We start from the raw sequence: 22,132 nt of genomic DNA on the forward strand, positions 1-22,132 counted from the left end.
ACCATTTTCAAAGTTTCACTGCTAAATTCTGACAGCACTTACTAAAAAGTGATATGCAGAGTCTTATGTCACATATTCAGAGACAGTATGCATGTCATCCATAAATCATACAGGATATATTCCATTTTTGCCTCTAGAGTTTGCTCTTTCATCTACTGCAGCAGGAAGGTCTTTGATATTCCACTGTTCTAGGCAGCATCAAACTATTGAAAATTAAAAACCAGAAATATGCCAAGGAAGTAAAAAATTCCTGTGTTAGACTGTTTTTCTGTTGCTTAATTCTTTCTTACTCTTCCCTTTCATGTCTAGACCATTAATATAAAGAAAAACAGCTCACTGAAAGATAGGTATATAACGGAATTTAAACACAGCAGTTATATTACACATGCAAAGAAAACCACAAGTTTTGGCAGCAGCAAAGGATGCATTTGATTGCTGTTTCAGATTGATTTTTAACATACCACAAAATTAGGAAAAACTTCCACAATGAACACCACATTCCTTATGGATGGATATAACTCTGCATTGGAGCATTTTTTAAACTTTATTAAAAAAGGATGACTCAAAAAGCTGATAATCAGACACAAAGGCAACCACAGCTTGATTTGGCTGCCACTGGTAACAGTGTCAGGGTACACTTCCAGTAGTTCAAGTACAGAACAGCAGATGCCATGACAGCAGCACTATTAATAACAAGGGGAATCAATACAGTCACTCATCTTCTCAAGACAGACCAGTGACTGAAAGTAGAGTTGGCTGTAAATTGCTCTTTACTCACTGAGGAATGCTTGTTCCTCAGTGGGTAAAGAGCAAACTTGTGTGAAACATGTGGTCATGTTACATTTATTTCACAGATACACAATCCAAAAATGTTTTTCCTATCAGCCAGCTGATTCCTTTCACAAGATGTTCAAACAGAACAACAAAGCTTTACTGATATGGAATGCCTACAAAACTAATGAAATCATTCAACTCTTTAAAGCAAATTTTTTAACAAAGTACAATTTTGGAAAAACTAGAAATTCAGGTTTCTTCCTCCCTCCATCTGCAAGATCAAGTAATTGAGTTTTGTCTAAATGATGCCTATAAGTAACATACTGAACCTTTTTTATTGGTGATTCTGTGAAAACATTCCACTCTCACACAGAGATGTAAAACAGACCTACCTCCTCAGCAAATCAGATTTCATAGCTAAGGAGGCCTTTTCAAAAGAAAGTAGCAAAATCTTGAAAATTCAAGAATGATGTCAATGTGCCACTTTCCTGTTTATTTAAACTGAGACTAAACTACACCCATTTCAAACAGTCCTCTCTCAGGTAACCTGGCTTTGCTGAGCCCCAGAGGATGGCCACCACTCAAACTACTGTGCAGGAATTAATGTTGTGGCTGTTCATGTTTCATCCTTGGCAAGTATATTCAATGACATTAGATCCAGAGAACTAGATATATATTCTGTAAATACTTTTCTTATTTCTAACTGATTTTCATTTGACAATCTAATTTGCTTCTCTGCTTTGCAAACCAGAGCTGGGAACAAGTTTAGCCTATAAAGTCATCCCGAAAATCTCCATGGTCTTACGTTTTAAGTGATTTTGTATGAACTAGACTTATATATTAAATAACAAAGGAAATATCAAGTGGGAAGGTATAGGGTTCTCCTCCCCTCTGCTGCAATATTGTACTACAGAGTAACTACCCTCTAAGAATTTACAAAGCTAACTTCAACCTCGGTGTTTCATGTTATGTATTTGTTTATTCATTTTTTTTTTTCTTATTTTCAGTAAAAATCTTCTATGGGAAAGCCATGGATTTCCAAAGTGCAAGGCAGGGAGTAGGAAGAGCTTGGATAACAAATCCTTCCCCTTTGGTTTTCACAACTGACACACCCACTACTTTCAATTTGGTGCCATTGATTTGTTGCATTAATACACAGCAACTTCCGTAACCTAACATTGTGAAACATGAGGAACTTTCACAAGCTGCAATTTTATTCTGGTCCTATTATTAAAGATATTTTGTTTCACAGTCTTGTTTCCATTGGCACAAATTCCTTAGAAACCTCTGTCTGAGTTTTAAGGAGTCTGCCATTTTTCCTCTTTCTGAGGTCCTTCCCTCATGAGTTCAATTTCAGAAGCTTTCCATACCCATTAAAAACTAAAAATAAAACTCCCTCATTCAGGGTTCTGATAGTTGTCGGAAAACAACTGAACAGCAGTCCAGGAAAATAAGGCTAGTTCCTGCAAACCTGGAAAACTGCAAGTGGAAGCCTGGATTTTTGTCAGAGCTAGAAGACATGGGTATAGCAAAAAATCCTCTGAAACAGTGCCAGTTGCCCATCACCAACATGTCAGCCCTACTCACTACCCTCAAATGGGGCAACAGATCACAGGAAAGTGGCAGAAGGAATCCTCCTGGATCTCAAGAGCCCTTTCACTCAGGTCTCAGCATCACTGCTGGCCTTAATTAAAATTTTAAATAACTACCAATCGAGTTCGAGTAAAACTTGAGTTCCCATTTGTGTAGGTTGGCTGTGTACCACACTTTAACCTTCACCATCTTAATTATTTCCCACAAGCAGTAAAGACTTTCAGCAGTCATCCTCCTGATGCTACGCTACTGCAAAAAATAAAAATGAAGATGTATGTTTCCAATACATTTATGAAACTCCTTAGCAATATATGACCTACTCTGAGAAAACACATTTCAGAAGGGATTTTAGACAGATTATGTAACCTTTGTTTTCCCAGTAATAAACTCAGAATTGTGTTTCAGAAGCTCACTGCTGCCACAGTTCCAAGACGGGGACAGATTTTCAAAGGATGTAAAACCATTGAGAGCTGCCTTGATTTCTTAAAAAAAGAAAAGGAAAAGGGTGTGTTGTAGGAAGAAATATCCTCATGTATTGCCAAAGCATTTTCTGATACCTAGATTTAAACTGTTTCCCTTCAGAGTGCATCTATGCACACAGTAGGTGCTGGATCAGTCTCACACTTCCACGGCAGCCTTCCAAGGGAACAAACATTTTGAAATACAGTCTTAGTCTTCCAGCTGGATCATGAATGCTTTTACATGCACAGTTCCTTTCTTTGTATGCAGTAGGTTACACTGTTAGTACTTACTCAACACTGATGCTCTCAGGAGTAATTAACATGAGGGAACAGAGCTCTTCACTACTCTGCCTCATATAACAAATATGACTTGCCTTGAGAACTATAAGGACTTCTCAGGGCTTGAGTGCACCAAGATGTCTTATGGCCCAGAGCAGCCTCTGCTGGGGCCTCCACCTACACCCTGCTCGTAGTGCGGGGTCTCCACTTGTTCTCAGCTCTGGTACATCTGAGCTTCCTCAGAGATGTGTCTTTTCCCAGCCACAGCCTGGGTTTCAGTGATCCCTCACCCTTGGACTCACTTCCCAGATCAACCCTGGCACTGCCCCATTCCCACAGACCTGTCCCAGGATCCCTGGGCTGTGTCTGACTGGTGACTGTCAGCCAGACTGACTTCCCAGCTTCACCTTGGCCCTGCCTCATCCCTGTGATGGTGCCTGATAACCTGGCCCCTGCTTTGGCCCTGCCTGCCACTCGTGAGCTCGTCCTGCCAGCCTCTCCTGCCAACCTCCCTGGGACACAGGGAAGGCTCATCCTGCCCTGCAGGCTTGATATGCTGATCTTCATGTGGAGCAGCTGAACTGTGACACAGTGAGATCAGCTCTAGGGAAGGAAACACAAATCTGCAGGTCTTGGCCCCCCTTCAATCACAACTCTCCTGGCTGTGTTTCGTTGAAAGTTATGAAGTGTGTTACATATTCATACATAAAGAATGCAAACCTTCTATTTCCATATGATTCCCACATGAAATCAATGGTAAGAGCTGTTTTATCTTGTTTTGATTTTATATTGAAAACAAATAAACAGTGGTAATAAAAAATAATGAACTCTTGCACAAGCTCCATGGTAATTTTTCCTGTTTTGTTTTTTTTTTGGTTGTGGGTCTTGTTTGTTTGTTTGTTTGTTTTGGTTTGTTTTTTTTTTTTTTTTTTTTTTTTTTTTTTTTTTTTTTTTTTTTCTTTTTTTGTCTGTGGGATTCAGGAGATTTTAAGTGAACTATCCAGAATTAAATAAAAAATAGTGAAAGAAGAGGGTAAGCTACAGTATTCATTCGTGGTTCCACACCTGACTGTTCAGCAAACTCACTAGGCAATGTTTTAGAACTGTGAGGAATAAAGCACTGATTTTTATGAAGTTCTCTTTTCACTACAGTTCTCTTATGGCAGATTATTACAGAAGCATTGCTATTGCTCCTTTTAATGAAGAGTGAAATCCAGAGCATGTGTTTGGTTTGTTTTGATTATGTTCCCTAATGTGCAGCATTTTTTCTTTCTTCCCCAGATTTTATTTTGGCCACAGAATCTCATTAACATCTAAGAATTGTTTGTATTTGGCTTCTTTTCTAAGTAGGCTGTAAACATAAAATGAGAAACAAATGAACGGAGGAGATGGCAATGAGGAATAAACAAAAATGCAAGAGGGGAACACTCCAGTTGGAAGCTGGAAGGAAACACTGGTGAGCCTCCCATTGCTGTAAATCAGGAGAATGCAGTTTCCCACTTCTGACCCACAGGAGAAGTAAACTTTCCAGCAATTAGAGCTGTCAAAGAATCAGTCATGTGAAATGTTTGCAAGAATCTCATCTGCTCCCATCAATCCCATTCGGTTGCTGAGTTCAGTAAGGTTCACCAGATTTACTCTACTGATTAATGGATGCTGGTTGGTGGGGCTGTGCTGTTTTAATGCAGTGTGACATCTTTAGAGAATTAGCAGACAGGAAGCCGTCTTTCTAAAAATGCACATAAAAATATCATGAAAGTTTGTCCAGACTCTCTATAGACAAAAGAGGTTAAAGATCATGTAGAGGTCAAAGCCACGAAACTTGAGTTAATTCTCTTATTTATACTCTAGGTAGAGCAATAAGTGTAAAGACAGACACAGACAAGTAAGATTGGTCTCACTTTACTACTACACAGTATTAATCTGCAATCTTTCCCATTGAAATTAGTAAAAACTTCTATTTCTCTCAAGATTGAGCCTGGGGGATATCAGTAGATGGTTCCAAACAAATGACAGAGTATATACTTTTCAGAAAAGAAGTGTTTGTTTCCGAAGGATGAATTGTTTCCTTCCTTTACATGTTTCACCAGTGTGGCCACACATCATAAGCTCTGCAGGTGTGTGTGTAACATACATACAATGGATTTTGATACCTCTTTATCAAAATAACACAGATCAAGAACTGTATTGTTTCAGGAACGTGGAGGGGGTTTTAATTACATATATAAAGAATCAGTTGTATGCAGAAACTGAACTCAAGAAGGTTGATGCCATGGGGGGAAACAGGTTGCCATAAAATACATAAATACATTGTGGGAAAACAAGAGTGGAGAACATGGTAAGAAGGCAGCCAAGTGTTACTTACAGAGTAAAGCCACAAACAGACCACCCTGGGAAGGAAACACAACTCTTACACACAGATTTGTATGTGCTCTGCACGGTTTTAAGTGCATGTATGTTATATTACCAAAGCTACATTTAGGGAAATTTCATGATATAATCTTCCAATTCAGAATCACAGAAACTATAACAAAAATATAGGCAACTAGCATGTTTTTTTTGCATCAATTAAAACTTTGCAAGGTTTCAGTAAAATAAGAAAACCCCAAGTCTTTCCAGCATCCCTAAATTAGATCCCACTCCTATTTTAAACAGTGTTAAAGAATACCCATGTCAAATTCTCTGTAAATATGTACCACAGTTATCAAATCCTGAAATTTAACATCTGTTGGCAGTAAAGACAAGTGTAATTTTCATGTTACTGTGATTTTTCTTGATGTTTCACTAATTAACCAAGGTTACACTGTAATGCCCCATGCATCACATAAATCCCAACCTGGAGGTTTGATATATCCCTTGCTGAAAGAGAAAGTACATGTTTCTCTGATCTCTGACAGCCTTCTGGAAACCTCTGCTTGCTGCATGTGCAACCGTACACATCAAGTGTTTGCAAAGTGAGTTCAGGAAAGCACAGACCAGGCCTCCTCTTATGGCTGCAACCAAGTTTGAACTCAACCATTTCAAAGCTCTAACGTTCTCAAAAGTTAAGATAAGTTCTTTTACCTCTTATTTCCAGCCATGGCTGAAATGTCAAAATACAATGGGAAAGACTGTTCTGTGGTATTTCCAGCTGGGACTTGAAGTAGGCATGTAATAAATCTCACAAAGAAGGTCTGTTCTTGTGAGATTTCCACCACAGTTTTGCAGACTCAACAGGTTTGAACAAGCTTTTTTAAAGTATTTGAACTTTTGGCTGCTTATCTGAATCATTTGTGGCTTCCCATCACTGATCTGTGCTTATTGCTGGAGTGTAGCTTGGCTTAAAGTACTTTGTAAATAATTGTTTGGGGAAATTACACATGCAAAGTCCAAACACCTGGGAATGCCCCTTTCCATTCCATGACAGAATTCTCCTCTTGTCTTTCAATAGAAACACTCTCCTCTACAAAGAAAGAGAGACTTCTGATCCTAAAGAACAGCCCTTTCATGACACAGTAAGAACGATAATGGCAAAGGCCTGACTTCGCACAGCTGTTGACTACTCCTTTATTCCACTGACTTTCACTGGAATCACTGCCACTGGGTGACTCTGAACATCCTGGTTATGAGGTATGTGTGAAGCTTAGAAGATCCTGCATATCCCAGCTCAAATCTACCTTTTTTTCCTGAAATAAGCTGTTCCTTACATCCTCTTTGTGAATCCAAACCCACTGCTGGCAGAAGTGGTGGCGAATAACGCCAACTACAGTAGCAAGCATTTGGAAGAAATGAATCCATACACTTATATAAACTGAGAAGGTTAAACTCATTCTTTGCTCTCTGGCCCTAAAATGTTTGTGGTAAGAAAACAAGTCCCAACATTTTCCTCATTACCTGCTTCACTTCTATGTCTCATTCAACACATATAAATAAGCATAATAACATTCTACAGTTATGACCTTCAGGTCAAAAGCTGCTTTTAATTCTGCAGAGGGCAAAATATCAGTGTAGAAAAATGAAGAAAACTGTACTGGAACCTTCACTGTGTTTTGTGCGGTGGAACCATTAGCTGATAGCAGCTGGGCCAGCTTTTTCAAGAAAGATGTCTTTGAGGGTAGAATGCATTTTTCTCTCTTACTTGTAAAATATCACTTGATAAAAAAAAGGCACTGCCATTTCCCCTACAGAAAAATCTTTGCCCTTTGCACTAATATACCTATACTTTACCTGGTAACCTTCTGTCCATACTATGCCAGAGAATACACTGAAAAAAAAGTGACAACAGCACAGATTTATTAGCCTATATTTTTGTTTTCTTTAGAAAATCTATTCGAGTTGTCTCGAGGCTGAAAATTTTGCAGGCCTTTAATTGTAACAAGAGCCTTTTTAATTATGTGATTTAATTATCAGCTACCTGTCCTACTTGTGAAGTTCCCATTCCATCTCTGCATCTAAACCACGTGCAAAATGATCCAAGCGTCCAACCTAATGGTCAATCTATGAGCCTGACATTCCCAGCTTTCAGAGGTACTACCACAAAACGATCTAAAAAACAAAATATTTAAGTTATTAATGTAATCTGACAACTTCAATGATAAATTGCAATATTTGTATGTCAAGAAAGAGGGAGGTGCAACCAGGATTTTACAGACTGAAGGCTCAACTTCTCTACAGATGAAATTGGTAGGCAAGCACGCACAAGAGAGACCAAATTTCCAAGTTTTTCTTGGCCCATATTTGCAAGCCTTTTAATGAAAGCATATGAACATCACCACTGAACAACAACACTGAGCCCAATCACAAAACAAGGTAAATCTCCACGGGTTTTGCTGCTTTCATGCAGAGACTCATTGCAATAAAGAACTCCCCATGTTGACAAAGTACAAGAGCCTGAATCAAGCTTGCCTGAGTTTAGGAACTCGTTCCCCTATTTTCACAGCTACAAGATAATTGTGTTATGGCTTGAACTTAAACCCAGACATCAGGTCTAAAATCTGCATCCCTTAAAAAAAACAGTGAACAAGTTTGAATTTTAAGAGTTTGAATCTTGAGTCTCAGGGCTAAGCAAGGCAGAAAAATAAATCTCAGCACACTCCATATTTTGGGAAGTTCAGACTTGGAGCCAATTCCAAATCCAGACGTTTGGCCATATACCCACATGCCCTTTCTGTGCATTCCTGTATCTTAACACAAACTCGAGATGCCCTTGGGATTATTATGATTTTGTTTGCTTTTACCTGTTCAACCGATCGAGGATAAATACGGAAAATAAGATTACTCCTTATATGGCTGTATAGGTATACATTTTTGCCTTACCCTGTCACTCCACTCTGTGAGGAACCAGCTCTTGGCACAGGGGCCCATGTCACAGTTCTCAATGTCATTTGGCCGCAGCTTCATGTTACATTCCTCGTCATCGACAACGTCCCCAAGGTTGCTGACACACTTCACATCCCGAGTCCTCTGCCCCACTCCACAAGGCACTGAACACTGCAACAAAAGGGAGGTGCATCAGGACTGAGCAGTGGCTTGTCAGGGAGCTGGGAACATCCAGTTCATTCATTCCTGCTGAGACAGAAGCTATAGAACTATTCTAGATTGCCAGGAGTAGGGAATAAAAACACATCAGTAGTATTAAATCATGTGCTCAGTCTGTAGTATTCAACAGTGTATCATGCTGATACGTTTGGAAAACATAAACCCCATCCTCAACAGGTCATACTGCACTTATCAAAATGAACTGCTGACATTTAAGTAGCAGGCATCATTTTGCTCCTGACCTATAAGCAGATATGAAGCAAGATAAATGCAAAGAAACACAACTTCTGAATTCCACTTCCAAGGAGAGGCCTTCTACTCCAGCTTTCTTTTCTCCAGCCTCAGAGAACATTGACAGCTCTGCCTGATACCTGATATCTCTGGGTATCTGATGCCTGATGCACAGGCTGGGGGCAATAGGAGCAAGGAAGCTCCAGCAGAGAGGAAAAAGTAGGTTTAGTTTGAGGGTTTAAGCTAGAATTTTTCATGCTCTATCCACCTACATAATTCAGGAACTCTAAAAGTTTTTTGCTTTGTTTCATGGAATACTGAGAGATTTGTGTATCAGTTCTCTTAATACAGCAGGATATTTTATCTTTCACACCATGGCCATGAAAGTAACTGAGATGGTTGGCAAGTTGACCAAACCTGTTGTAAGCAACACCGAAAAATTAAATCTCAGAACTGTACCATCCACGTTTATCTAAAAGTCTTGGCATGGCTTCAAATCAACTACAGTAACAGTGACTACTGCCTTTATCCTAAGTACATATGTGATGGTAAATAACTCCTGGAGCTAAGCTCTACATGCTACGAGAAAGAGCAATAGGTTTGCCACCAGAGGCAAACCTCTAAGGACTCTGCTACTCACACAGCATGTAAAAAAAAACATTGCTCAGAAAGCTTGTCTGTACAGAAACATCTGCATGGTTTGTGTTTTTTCATCTTCTTTCTGGTTAGGAAACTTTAATGGTCATAGTGAAGCAAGGGTTTATTGAACTAAGATTTACTTATTTCCAAGGCTTTCCACATTCCTCTTCCCCGCTTTAAACAGAATTCATGTTTGATTAGTGATACTTGGAAGAAAATTCTCCTTTTTTTCTGCAGTTTCACATCCTTAGTCAATCACACTTACTGAGGTCCACTCTGTCCTGATCTGCCATTCACTGCAGATCTTCAGCTGGCAGGTGCTGGTGGTCTCAGGTTTCTCCAGCTGATGGCACCGGTACTGCTGGACCGTCAGGGTGCGGTTGGCGTAGATTTGCCGGCACAAGATCTGGCGGTGCTGCATCCCCAGGCCACAGGTTTTGCTGCACTCAGACCACTCCCCTATGTCCCAGCTGAAGTGAAAAAAAAAAGAAAAAGGGGACATATTTTTTCAGCAAAGAATTCTCTAATACTTAATCTTAACAGAACGTGAATGACATGATTCTGATGCTGGTACAGAATCCTATGAAATAGCACTTAAACCACTGCAAAACAATATTAGGTAGCTGATAATTAAGAGGCAATATCATATGCTTGTATACACAATTCACCTGTAGTGGATGATAATAATAAACATGGGGACAGATGACCCAATTTATAGTCTCAAGACATATTATAAACATTACTTAAGTCTCTAACAGCTGTTTGGTTTTTTAAAAATTCTACCTATAATGTATATTACTGCTCTAATGACACTTCCCAAAAGTTTAAGATGTACTACCTAAAGGTTTTCTGCAGCAAAGGCTCTAAAAAATGGCAGTAACACAAAAATCATGTAATGCATCCAGGCATTGATTCATCAATTAATGAAATTTGAAATAGCAAATGATAAGCAATGAATAAATACAATTCATTTTAGAGATGAAAAAGATCCCTAGATATATTCTTCTCATTCCAAGATTTTGTTATATCTATTTTGTCACCTTTTTTACAAATATGTCATTTTCCCCTTTCAGTTTTCATTTCAACCAAGAAGAAAGATACAAACAAGGGAAGTATCGGAACTGTTCACATATTTTATTTCAGAACTCTTGTGAAAAACAAGCAAAATATTTGTATTTAATTATTTATTTTTCTTTGTTTATATTCTTGATATTATCTTGAATAAATATGAGTTGTTAGGAGGAAAAAGGTGAGGAAAATGTTTTCAGTAAGAGAAGACATCTCCATGTAAATGGCTTCAGAAATTCCTGAGTATCTAATACACACTAGGAAATTGCTTTCAGACATCTCTGACACTGTAACAGCACTTGCACCATTGGAAATCTCCATGGAATAAGGAGTGGCCACTTGCTGCTCAGAAGAGAACTGAGGTGTGTAACCACCAGAGAGATGGAAAATTGACCTATGTCAACATTGCTATAACGGCAACTAGGTTTAACCCTTTTCTTGGTATACACCCTGAATGAGTTGTCCTTTTGGGTGGGGCATTATATTTTTATTTTTCATTTTTGAGTATTTAAAACCTGTTGTTTAGCCAATTGCAACGCACAGTGTCATTTCAGAAGGCAATCACAGCTGAGCTGGTTGTACTGGTGTGCTGGAAAGAAGGATCACCACTTCATAATCCAGTCTTGGAGCTGAAGAACTACTCAATTCAAAGAGAGGGGGTATTTACCAGGGAGCTGTTGTAATCACTGTCTCATCTTTAAATATGACACCATGGAATGAAAAGGTGGCCACTGCAGCACCTGGATCTAACGTGGAGTGATAGAACCTATGGAGCCTCTTCTTTAGACAGGTAAGTGCAGAAACCTCTCATTTGAAAAAAATGTACCCACAGAGACCACGTAGCCTGTGCCTGCCTGAACAGTCACACACAGGTTGAGAAACTGCTACACTTACTTTTGCCAACTTCCCTTTTGTCTGCTCTAAACACTATTCTCCCTGTGAAGAGGAAGAAGGCCAACAACAACTAAGGAAAAAAATCCACTACACATGACACAAGTGCACAGGACTTGGAAGTTCAAACTAGTTTCCTGCTTAGAATAGCCTCTTTCACAGGCAAAACCTCAACGGCATTGCCTTATTTCACTTGACATAAATTGTAACGTCTTACAAAGCTGGACATGGGAAGAGGTTGCAGGCCTCCTCTTCTGGGATGGGTTTGGTACTGCTGTCACAGTAACCCTCGGGGACCTCCTCGTGAGTGATTCTGTTGACACAGTGGAAAACTGGGTACTGTGATCCTGAAATGGAGAAGAAAATTAGGTGAAGAATTGCGAAAGTCTCTGCAGTTCTAACAGTAGCATCCAACACTGATGTAGAAAGGAAAAGCATAACTTGACAACAGGAAACACAATGTAAGAGCTGAATGCTGTACTGTTTACATTGTAATATTATGGGAAGTATTTACTGTATAGAAAGTATAGCAGAGCACTGTAGGAAAGGCTGAGAAAACGTGTTCCTGGGTCTGCATGAGATCTTTACAGTGCACAGAGTACAAACACTAAGTATTTAGGCAATTCAAAAAACATGCAGCCAACTGGCTACAATATAGGCTTGGCGGGAGGAAAAAATGAGCAGTTATTCTGTTGTGCTTCTGAAAGGAGCCTGAGCCTCCTGACTTCAGAGTTACGTGGTGAGTAAATGCACGAGAACATCATCCACTTTACCTGCATTTTGCAAAGATCCATCGGGCAAAGCTTACAGGTTAAACATCACTAAAAATGACTACTCTCCATATTTAATGCTGAGTCTTTAAATTACTTTCATGCCAGAACAGAAAGACAGAACTCTACTATTACTACAAAGAGCCTGGTGCCAACATGTCAGCTTGTACTTGGTAAACAAAGAGTTAAAGTACATTAACTCAGCCAAGGAGAAGTGGTCAAAGTACAACCAGTTCAACCACTTGAAGCCACTGACTTAATGGGTGATTTTAGTTGTTTTGGGCTGTCCTACAGCAAATAACTCTGAATGACTAATCATTTATTGGTATTGGAGACTGATTAGTGCAGAAACTCAAGATTAGGCTGAGAAAGAAACCACAAACTGGAAAATTAATTTTGAACTGAGAAAGAAAGATTTTGCTTAGGCTAGACCTAACTTGCTTCCACAGAATGAAATAAACACAAGTGGAATGTTATTCAACCAGACAAGCAGATACACAGTTTACACTTCTTCCCACAAATGTCCCGGAATGCTTTCCTCCTTTTCCTGGAATGCTTTCCTTTGCATATTTCGCATTTGTCATTTTGCCTTTGAAATGCATGGATGATGTGTGATACAGCCTCCTGGATAAGGCTGTATTTTTAAAGTAAAACTATACTGACTGATCTTGTTATTAGCAATTATAGCTCAGAATTTCAAGACAGGTAGTGTACAACAATAAGACAGAGTCACGACTGTCTGATTTTCAGTGTTTGCAATCACAAATAGGATGAGGTAAAAACCAAAATCCAGGTGGTTTAAGGAAGCACACAAAGGTGGCCATGGATGATGGTAACTGTTGGCTGGCACACTTTAATTTAGGGATGGAGAACTTTAAATTGAAATTCTCACAAAAGTTATATTTGTTCGATAAGTTAATTTTATTGAAAAGTAGAGCTTTGTATCTCACCAGCTACCTTACACTGATAGTAATGAAAAAGCGACTACATTTTCTGAAATCTAAGGAAAAATCAGCACTTTGCACTCTTTAATCTCCTTTCTAATTCTTCCTTAAAAAGGTAACAGTCTCACTGCTGTGACTAGGAACAAATTGCACATCCCAAGTCATTTCCAAGGTGTAGAGAACTTTTTTTGAGACACTCGTTTCTGAGCCTGTTTAAACGCACAGGCTGTGGCAGCAGTTTTCACACCATCCAAACTCTAGCCAATCTATTTGCTCAGTCAAAATGGTGGTAGTTCTCATTTGCACTTTGTGAAAAATTTATAATACTCTTCTTTTTTTTTTTTTTTCCCCAAGCCAAAGTTTTACTGAAGTGCTTTGAAATCTTACAGCTTTTCAGCAAAACTAATTTAGCCTCTCTTATTCCTTAGGTAGCACAAAAATAATCTTTCTTTCACCTTCCTTTCTTTCCTTCTTTCTTTCTTTCTTCTTTCTTGCAGCTTAGACTCTCCTAATGTAATTTAGCTTTTTGTGGACCATTAAAAAATAATTAAAACCCATTTATTATCTGCATTTCTGCATGAAGAAATAAAGTAAAAGAAAATAGAAAACATGGAGAAGAGAAAAAAGAAGAAAGTGTCCTATGTCGAATGATAAAAAATGAAAACAATCCCTAAATAGTAAAAGACTTTTTTCCTGATTTTTCTACTCCCTTCTTTGTCATTCTGTATAACCCAGTTTGGCTTGAAATGCCTTAGGGACATCACAGATCCACACAGGGTTCTCACACCAAGATCACAAGAGATGTTCATACAGTCCCAACAGTGTAATGATCCTGCTATCAAGATCCAGTTTCTTTTGAATTTAATTTGACCAGGACATGCCTACATTCCCCAAATAATGGGAAAAGAGACACTTATTTCTGGCAGTTTTCTTGCTAAATTTCAGGGAGTGAATTTAAGCTGTATAGGAGGCTGAAAGATATGCTTTTAATTTTGTTTTCCTAAATTCTACAATTTTGCTATCATTATTTTGACTCAGATTTCATTATTACCACTGCCAAGTGTGACCAGATATCTGCAGAAATGACAAGAACTACGTGCAAATGTCTGCAAGGGCCACAGGATACACAACCAAGACTTCTATGATGTAAAGGAAGAATACATTTACACTGATGCGTTCCTGCAACTGCATCATAAATTACCTGATCTGGATATTAAAATTTACCATGACATTGATAATTCAGTCACTCAGCAGGTTACTCACTGATTGCTGCTAACCAATAATCAGACACAATTAAAGATTCTGAAAATATGACTTGTACTGAAAGCACACAGTGTGCTTAAATGGCAACTGAAATAATTTTGGTTTAGATGCCCTTTTTTTTCTCCACAAAAAGGCTGATTTCAGGAAGTCTTCTGAATATTATGGGCTGTATGTCAGCTCTAATACTTTTTCTCAAAGGAAGAAAGTTTCACTTTTTTCTTTTTTTTTAAGTGAAAAGCAATTCTGACTGGTAACAATACTGATGGATTTTTTTAGCTCTGTCTGTACATACGTGAATGTCCAGCTATAACATGGACATTCATCTGCCCTTGGACCAAATTTGCTCTCCCTGTGTATGAACTGGTGACAGTCATCTGGTACTTCTTTATTTGACCCCTCTGCAGTTTTTTGGGTATGGGGATGTGTGTTACAAAAGATTTCACTTTTACTATCACAAAACTTACTCTTCCCAATTACTGCCTGTACTCTGCATTATTGAATCTGTGGTCACGTTGAATGTCTGACAACAAAGACTAATCTTTGTAGTACATTCAAGCAGTGTAGGCACCACTTCCCAGGAGCTCACTAATTACCAGTCCCTTTCTGTCCCTCTTCCTTCCCACTTCTTCCCTGTTAAAATCTCTGATCCCTAAAGTCACATCATTGCTGTTCCAGCCACATCCAGTGAGGCAGAGACACAGCTGATGAAATCTATCCCAAAAAGATCAGAAAACTGTTGACAAAGACACAAAAAGCACTGAGGGTGTATCTGACAAAGTTGCAGAGGCAAAATGGTAAAGAATGCCAAAGTATGTTGAGGAAAACAGGTGTGTATCCAGGGAATGGGAGAGAGCAGCTTGCCATAAATGCGGAAATATTTCCTTTCAAAGGCACATGCTTCCTTATAATTTCCATGCTTTGTATTTTGTATTTTCAATTCTGTTGTTTCCGCTGATTTAAACAGAAGCACACATAATAGTATTGACATAACTTTGGTTTGTAAGATAAAAGAAAACACCAGGTGTTTTGTGTGCACAAGAGTTGCTGAATAGTCACACTGCTTTTCCTCGCTGTGTTTCTACTCTCCCATGCTGGAAGCCTCCCACGACCCATCGCTTTCTTACCTGTGCACAGTGTACAAAGCACTTACCTTTCCCACAGGTAGTTGTGCACTCAGTTTTTCCAACCTGTTTCCAGTTGTGTTCCTGGTTTTGTCTTGGCGGTTGCATAGCAGGCACCTGGTTTTCTGGCTGATGAGAAGGAAATCTTCCTGGCTGAATAACTGGAAAAGTTCCAGCTGACTGTCCAGTGAGAATGTCTGTCTCTCTGTGCAAATCCTCCTCCTCACGACTTGTACTTTCTGGCATTCCCAACTGACCATTCAACGGCTCCCCTGATGATGGACATGAAACAGAAAAGTAAAATAATGAGAATGAGCCTCACATGCAAATATCAGTCTGTGCTTTGATCCACTAATAATCAGAACTGGAGTTTAATTAAATTTGGAAGCAGCTTTAATATGCTACGTAGAGAATTTCTAATAGTGACCTGAAAAGACTGTGTTGTTTATAAACTAAGATAACCAAGTCTCAGACAACAAATACATTAGGACTCTGCAAACACACTGTAGAGTTAATGCACCCAGTGTGTCAAAATTTCCCAAAGCTTTTTTGTTTTGTACCATGCTCTGCATCCTGTGTTTCCCCATGTCCCAGCACAGCTGCTCCTCATCACAGACAAGCTGCAAACAGAAATTTTTCAAGGCAAGTCACGACCATTAAAATAAGGACCAAATTCACTTGCAAATGCTCTACTTCAGGACTTCACAGACTACACAGAGCACACATCCACAGCTCAGTCAGGAGCACAGGCTTCCCAGATTCTGCCTTGGGACAGAAACACTGTTCCGTTTGATCCTCTCCAGCTGGGAGGGGAAAGAGAAACTGTGAAGGGTTGTTTCAAATTATCTAAAATTCTGAAAAGAAAAATCATGTTTTATTTAATTTCTGAGAAAAGGTTACAACATTCCAGCTTATGCAAACCCATGGCTAACATTTTAATAACAGAACTGTTACTGAAAGCAGAAATCTGTGAGCAGATTCCCAGCTAAAGTATAAATAATCCCAGCCTGTATTAATTCACTGAAGTTACTACATCTCATGCTGACATCTCATTCAACATGTAGGGTGAAATTCTGGGCCTCTCCCACATCAGTGGCAGCATTTACACTGAATTTAATGGTATGAATTTCTCCATTAGTTAATTGGATAACAAAATGTGCTAAATAATAGGAAATGGTGGCATTTTACCTGGCCTCCTGTGAGCAAGCAGCTGAGGACTAATGACATTGTCTCCTGGAATGATATACTCGTAATGTATGCCTGGGTTAGGCTGCTGATGTATCATCTAAAAAGAAAAACAGCCATATATTGAGTCCTTCCATTTGTTACTGCTACTTAAATATCAACTTGAACTGCTCAGCTATATAACATTATTTATTGCTGGTCATGATAGAAGCAATGGCTAATGACTGTCCCCAAAAAATACAAAAAGAAATAAATACAAGTTACTGTGTTTGCAAACTGAGCCAGCTTATGATGGCACAGAAACTATTTGTCTAAATCTTCATTGAAAAATGTAAAACTGCCTTGCTGGGGGCCAAAGTGGGCTGTGGCTGCCCCAGCCAAGACTGTGCCTCTCAGCAGTGTGAGCAGTAGAGGCTCATACCAGGCCTCAGCTGCAGAAGAGACAGTCCTAAGGTCAACAAAACATTCTCAGAGAGCCGGAGCTTGAGAGATGCCTGAGGAAATGAAAGCAAGGAAGGAACAAAGCAGAGAAAAACAAAATACCACAACCCCCAACTGACACATTTAGCCTTTTACCTTTTAAAGAGTCACTTGTAAAACTTGAACAGAGCACATGCACGCAGCACACACGTGTTATTTGGCATGTACATCTCCCACATCCAACTGTTCCTTTACACACCATGCAGATACCACTCCATGGACCCTCAGCAACCACCCAGCTAAAACGGCTGACATTATGCTGCCCTCAGCATAAGCCCTGCTCCAAAAAGACATTGAACACAATGAACACATTACAAAGGCCCACGTTCCTGTTATAGCAGCTGAAGAGTGCCCGTGCAAACCTTCTGCACCCTTCCATGCTCATTTTCAGCTGAATGAAGATGTAAAATCTAAGGGCAACCAGACTCCCACTGCTTTACAGCAAGCCACAACTCTATCAAAGTGTTCATTATGAAACACAGGCAGGAACTGTAAGGTAAATGTGAAAGTGAAGCTGAGTGTTTTCAGAGTGCTGCTACACAGGCCCCACGTGAGCTGACACAAGGCAGCCTCTGATAGTCACTGTTACTTCAGGTATGCTTGTTTAAGCAGAGAGGCGTAATGGGACCTGAGAAGGCTTTGACTTTATAATAGCTTTTAAAACCTGTCAGTAGCACACTCCATACCCAACTGGCTTCTATCATGTTGTTGCTGTGAGCCTAAGCATTCTCACACTAGGAATGCAGGGGTATCATAAGCTGCTTATTTCACTACTTTTGCTGTGATTACTTCAGTACTGCTTCTAACTTATGCTTTAGTCCTGCATTCTTAGTGAGGGTTAGTCTGGTAAAAGCCTCAGATTACACTCGAAGTAACCTTTTTAAAAAACAAACTCAAAAAACCTGCAAGAAAACAGCAGAGCTTGCACTAGCTCTTGGGTTCTGACAATCCATGGACCTAAAAAAAAAAGTCACGCTATGCTAATGGCCTAATGATCCAGCAGAGCACAGTTAATGCTTCAAGGTTTGACTAAATTCATCACATTAATTAATACCAGCTAGGGTTTCAGATCTTTGTTTTTCCTTGAGTCAGAATCACTTTTTCCTTGCCAAATATAATAGCTGTTCCTCTAAACTTTGTCCCTCAGAGATCATTCACTTTTCTGAACCATCTAATAATGCACTGCTTGTAGTACTTTTTGAAAGGGTTGGTCCTTCCAATGTCACTTTGTTATCCAAAAAATACACCCCCTTTTGTTTGGTCCTGAGAGAACCAAGAACTGTGAGCTGACTTCAGCAGAAGAGTATATTGCCCCTTCCAGAACCAGGACCCTGCTCTTCAGATGGTTCCAGAAGCAACCTTCCAATTGTTCCTATGGTTTTTCCATCACATTTCTCAAAACAACTGACAGACATAGGTTATAAAGAGCTTAACTGCTGAAGTCCCTAATTAGTATATTGTCCCAGCTTTCCCACAGGAAAATACCTGCAATGACAGAATAGTTTGCTCTGTGTTAGTGGACCTTAGTCTTCGTAGCAAAGTAACCTTCACACTTGGACAGAACTTGCATCTCTTTATCTTGCTATTTATAACCTCCTGTAAATCAGAGAGCTTTTTCCTCTACATTTTCAGAGTGGAAGAAAAATAGCATGATCTCAGGAAAACAGAACAGAAAGCCATTTGGAGTTCACATCTGCAAATGTCTTCATTCTGCTACACACAGCATAAAGATCATGAGTATGGATGAAAAAAGAATTGCATGATTCAGGCAAGACAAAGTCTGAAGAAAGACATCTGTATCTGCATGGCTACACATTTCAAACCCATAAGCGAGTCTGTGTCACGCTGATGATTGATCTTCTTTCATCTAGTACTATCCAGCTTTATCTTGCCACACTACATTAAAAAAGACAGTAAGATATCATCTTATAATGAATTGTAGTATTCCTCATCTGAACAAGAAACATCTCAGATAAGAGTCCAGCCAAATTACATGTGGCAATCCACACCAGCAGCCACAGAGCAAACTGATAAAGCTGTGCCCATCATGTCAGCTTTTAACAGTCACTGCAAAAGCAAAAAAAGAAAAAAAATGAAAGACTAAGCCTAAACCAAAACATTACACTATCATAAATTTAAACTTTAGGCTTTTTTATGGTATTACTTTGGAAATATCTGTTTAATCCATTTCCTGATCCTTTTCTCTCTGGGTCATTACATATTAGGCATCAATCAGCTGACAATAAAAACTTATAGCCAAGCCTCAGCTCACAAACCCTGTAACTGCACAAGGACACATGGATTTTAAAAACATAGAGTCTGCATTAAAGAATCTACTAACCCAACCACTTATTTTTCCAGGCTTTTGCCAGTTGTACATTGCATTCAATTGGAAAAGAAGTTTGGATCAGATGGACTAGATGATCTTAGAGGTCTTTTCCAACCTTAATGATTCTAACATTAGCATAATTACTACACTGCTTTATTAAGGCACCAGCAGATGGGGAATAACTTTGCCAATATTTAACTTTTCCCAGCTTAGTAATCAGGGCAGTTATTGATAATTTTTCTACGAAATGACCCAGCACACTCAATTTCCACCCCCTAATGCACTCAAGGACAAAAAAGCCATAGCTGGATGAAACAATCATATAATCAGTTAAAATGGTTTGGTTTTTTTTTTTCAATAAATTGATTTTAGTATGTGCAAGTGTATGATCTAAGAACACATAATTTATCTTTGAATAAGTCGTTATGAATTCCAGTTATATTTTATACTTCAGTACGATGAACTAAAAACCTGTCCTTGTTTCTTCTAAAGGAAACAGATGGCATCCCTCTGTGAGAGGCCTTGTCTGTCCCATTTGAAGCACAAAGCTTTTTCAGTATGATTTCTCCCTCTTGGACAATTTGTCTTTTCTCTTCCTTTCTCAAATAGCTATTATCTATAGTCTCCTAGCACAGCTTCATATTAAACCTGCCTTTCTTCAAATCTAACATCCTATAGGTTTTTTGCATTGTTTCTTTTAAAGGAAACTGAGATGGTATCCCTCTGTGAGAGGCCTTGTCTGGCTTAGGTATTTGCTTGTTCACTGTAAAATTAAACTATTTGCTGCAATTAAACAATTTGCTTCAATAGAAAAGTATCCAGAGAAAATCAAGTTCACAAAACAAACAAACAAACAAACAAGCCCCCAAACATCTGTATGTTTTATCTCTGTTTTCCTGAACAAGTAAAATTGGGCTTACTGGATCAGTAAACTCTGAGGGAAAATTGCTTGATTTAGATTTCCTATGACCTGGAGCAAGATGGAAACAACAGCAAACACGTGAAAAATAACAAAAGTAATGTATCAAAATTAAAGTAACACAGTACTGGTACTGAATGTAATTTTAGTATTGCATGTTAACAAGGAACTGAACATTTTGGTTTTCCATCATGAAGATTAATCTAAATACAAACTCACATAGACATCAAGGACTTCATTTGTTGGGCCATCAGCTAAAAATGACTCCCCTGCAGTGCTGGAGATTTCGTTTGGGCGCCTGTAAGTGAACATTGTCCCACCACCTTCGTATCTCCCGGGACGATCGATTGCCCAGTTTCCATTGATGATGGACCGTCCTGAGCGGCTCCGCAGGGCTGCAGGGAATGGGACAGAAACACAAGGACTTGGATCAGAGGAAATCACTTTCATGCACTGGGGCCCAACCAAACCCCCAAAGGAGCAGAGTATACTGTTAGGGATTGTCCAATGCTGAGGGATGAGGCTGCTGGAAAAACAACTGGATTAGCAGTTGTGGAGAAAGAAAACCCCAAACACAAACCAATCTTAGAAAGCTTTGTCTGAACACTCTGTATGCTTATGCTGCAGGAGAAGAAAGAAGAATCAAAGACAGTTTGGAAAACTTTTCCAACAATTTCTCAGGTCCCGGGTGGTCATGAGACTCTCAGCGAGGCAGTGGCACACGCTGAACACACACAGATGCTGAGGAAGTGCTTTTCCTCCACTTTCTTCCCATTGAATCGATTATTTTGTGATTTAGGCAGAACAAAACACTGAGTCAGATACAGAAAATCATTACACTACACAAAGTAGAAGCACCAAACAATTTAGGGGCACAGGAGTTTCCTGAGTTGCTAAAATATTCCAGTTATTCCTCATAGAGCCGTTTGGCCACTTCCTCTGTTTCCTTTCCAGAACAAGATTTTTTTTGCCAGAACACCTGCAGAGCCCTGATCTGCAGCACAGTTTGGAATAATGAGTTCTCTTGCATAAGAAAAAGTGACTTGCAACTCAAATACTTGCCAGAGAAGCATAAAATATGGATCCAATATCCAGCTGGGCAGTGCATTCCCTTTATTATCATGGGCAAGTCACTACTTTGGTGACTTCAGTGCTTCTGTTCCTTCTGGTTCCTACTTCCTTTATCTATCTATGTGACTAAGGTCAGAAACTCCTGCCACATATACGTGCATAACTGTATGCAATATTAGTTACATATTATTTAGAAATATAGTAATATCTTGAGGCTGACACCACATTAGACATTGTTTAAGTACACAGGAAAGACAAAACCCTTTCTCTGAAGTCTCTACTCAAAGATTTTCAATTTTATTACAAAAGAATTTGCTTTTAAATACGAGTTTTAAAACAGACAACAAAATCTGCTAATACCCTTGGTTGCATATTGCTTGGTAATTTACTTTTTAAAATGTAAATTCAAGGTTCAAGCTTTGAACTTACAAAAATTTAGGGTCAAGGACCCAGTTATTCCAGAGACTGTTTCTGCTATGCTGTGTCCCAGCAACTGAGATGCTCGGTTAAAATGCTCTCAAAGCTACACACAACTATTTATGTTACTGGGAAAAACTTAAGAAGTCTACATGCATGGCCTAAATGATGGGAAATTAA

General features: G+C 39.1%; 1 protein-coding gene across 3 annotated transcripts in view; it reads right to left on the reverse strand.

Moving 5' to 3' along the window:
* THSD4 (thrombospondin type 1 domain containing 4) overlaps positions 1–22,132 on the reverse strand; it is a 264,033-nt gene that overhangs the window by 7,775 nt on the left and 234,126 nt on the right. For all 3 annotated transcript variants that reach the window (XM_027881547.1, XM_027881546.1, XM_027881548.1), the window contains 6 exons: positions 20,684–20,859; positions 16,740–16,836; positions 15,581–15,823; positions 11,671–11,800; positions 9,760–9,964; positions 8,403–8,576 (listed from right to left, as the gene is read on the reverse strand). In XM_027881547.1, the coding sequence (XP_027737348.1) occupies positions 8,403–8,576; positions 9,760–9,964; positions 11,671–11,800; positions 15,581–15,823; positions 16,740–16,836; positions 20,684–20,859 (1,025 nt within the window). The remainder of the gene's footprint in view (positions 1–8,402; positions 8,577–9,759; positions 9,965–11,670; positions 11,801–15,580; positions 15,824–16,739; positions 16,837–20,683; positions 20,860–22,132) is intronic.

The sequence above is a fragment of the Empidonax traillii genome, unplaced genomic scaffold (assembly GCF_003031625.1).
Source record: "Empidonax traillii isolate 1590-97213 ecotype Southwest subspecies unplaced genomic scaffold, ASM303162v1 scaffold90:size2128546, whole genome shotgun sequence".
NCBI classification, from domain to species: domain Eukaryota; kingdom Metazoa; phylum Chordata; class Aves; order Passeriformes; family Tyrannidae; genus Empidonax; species Empidonax traillii.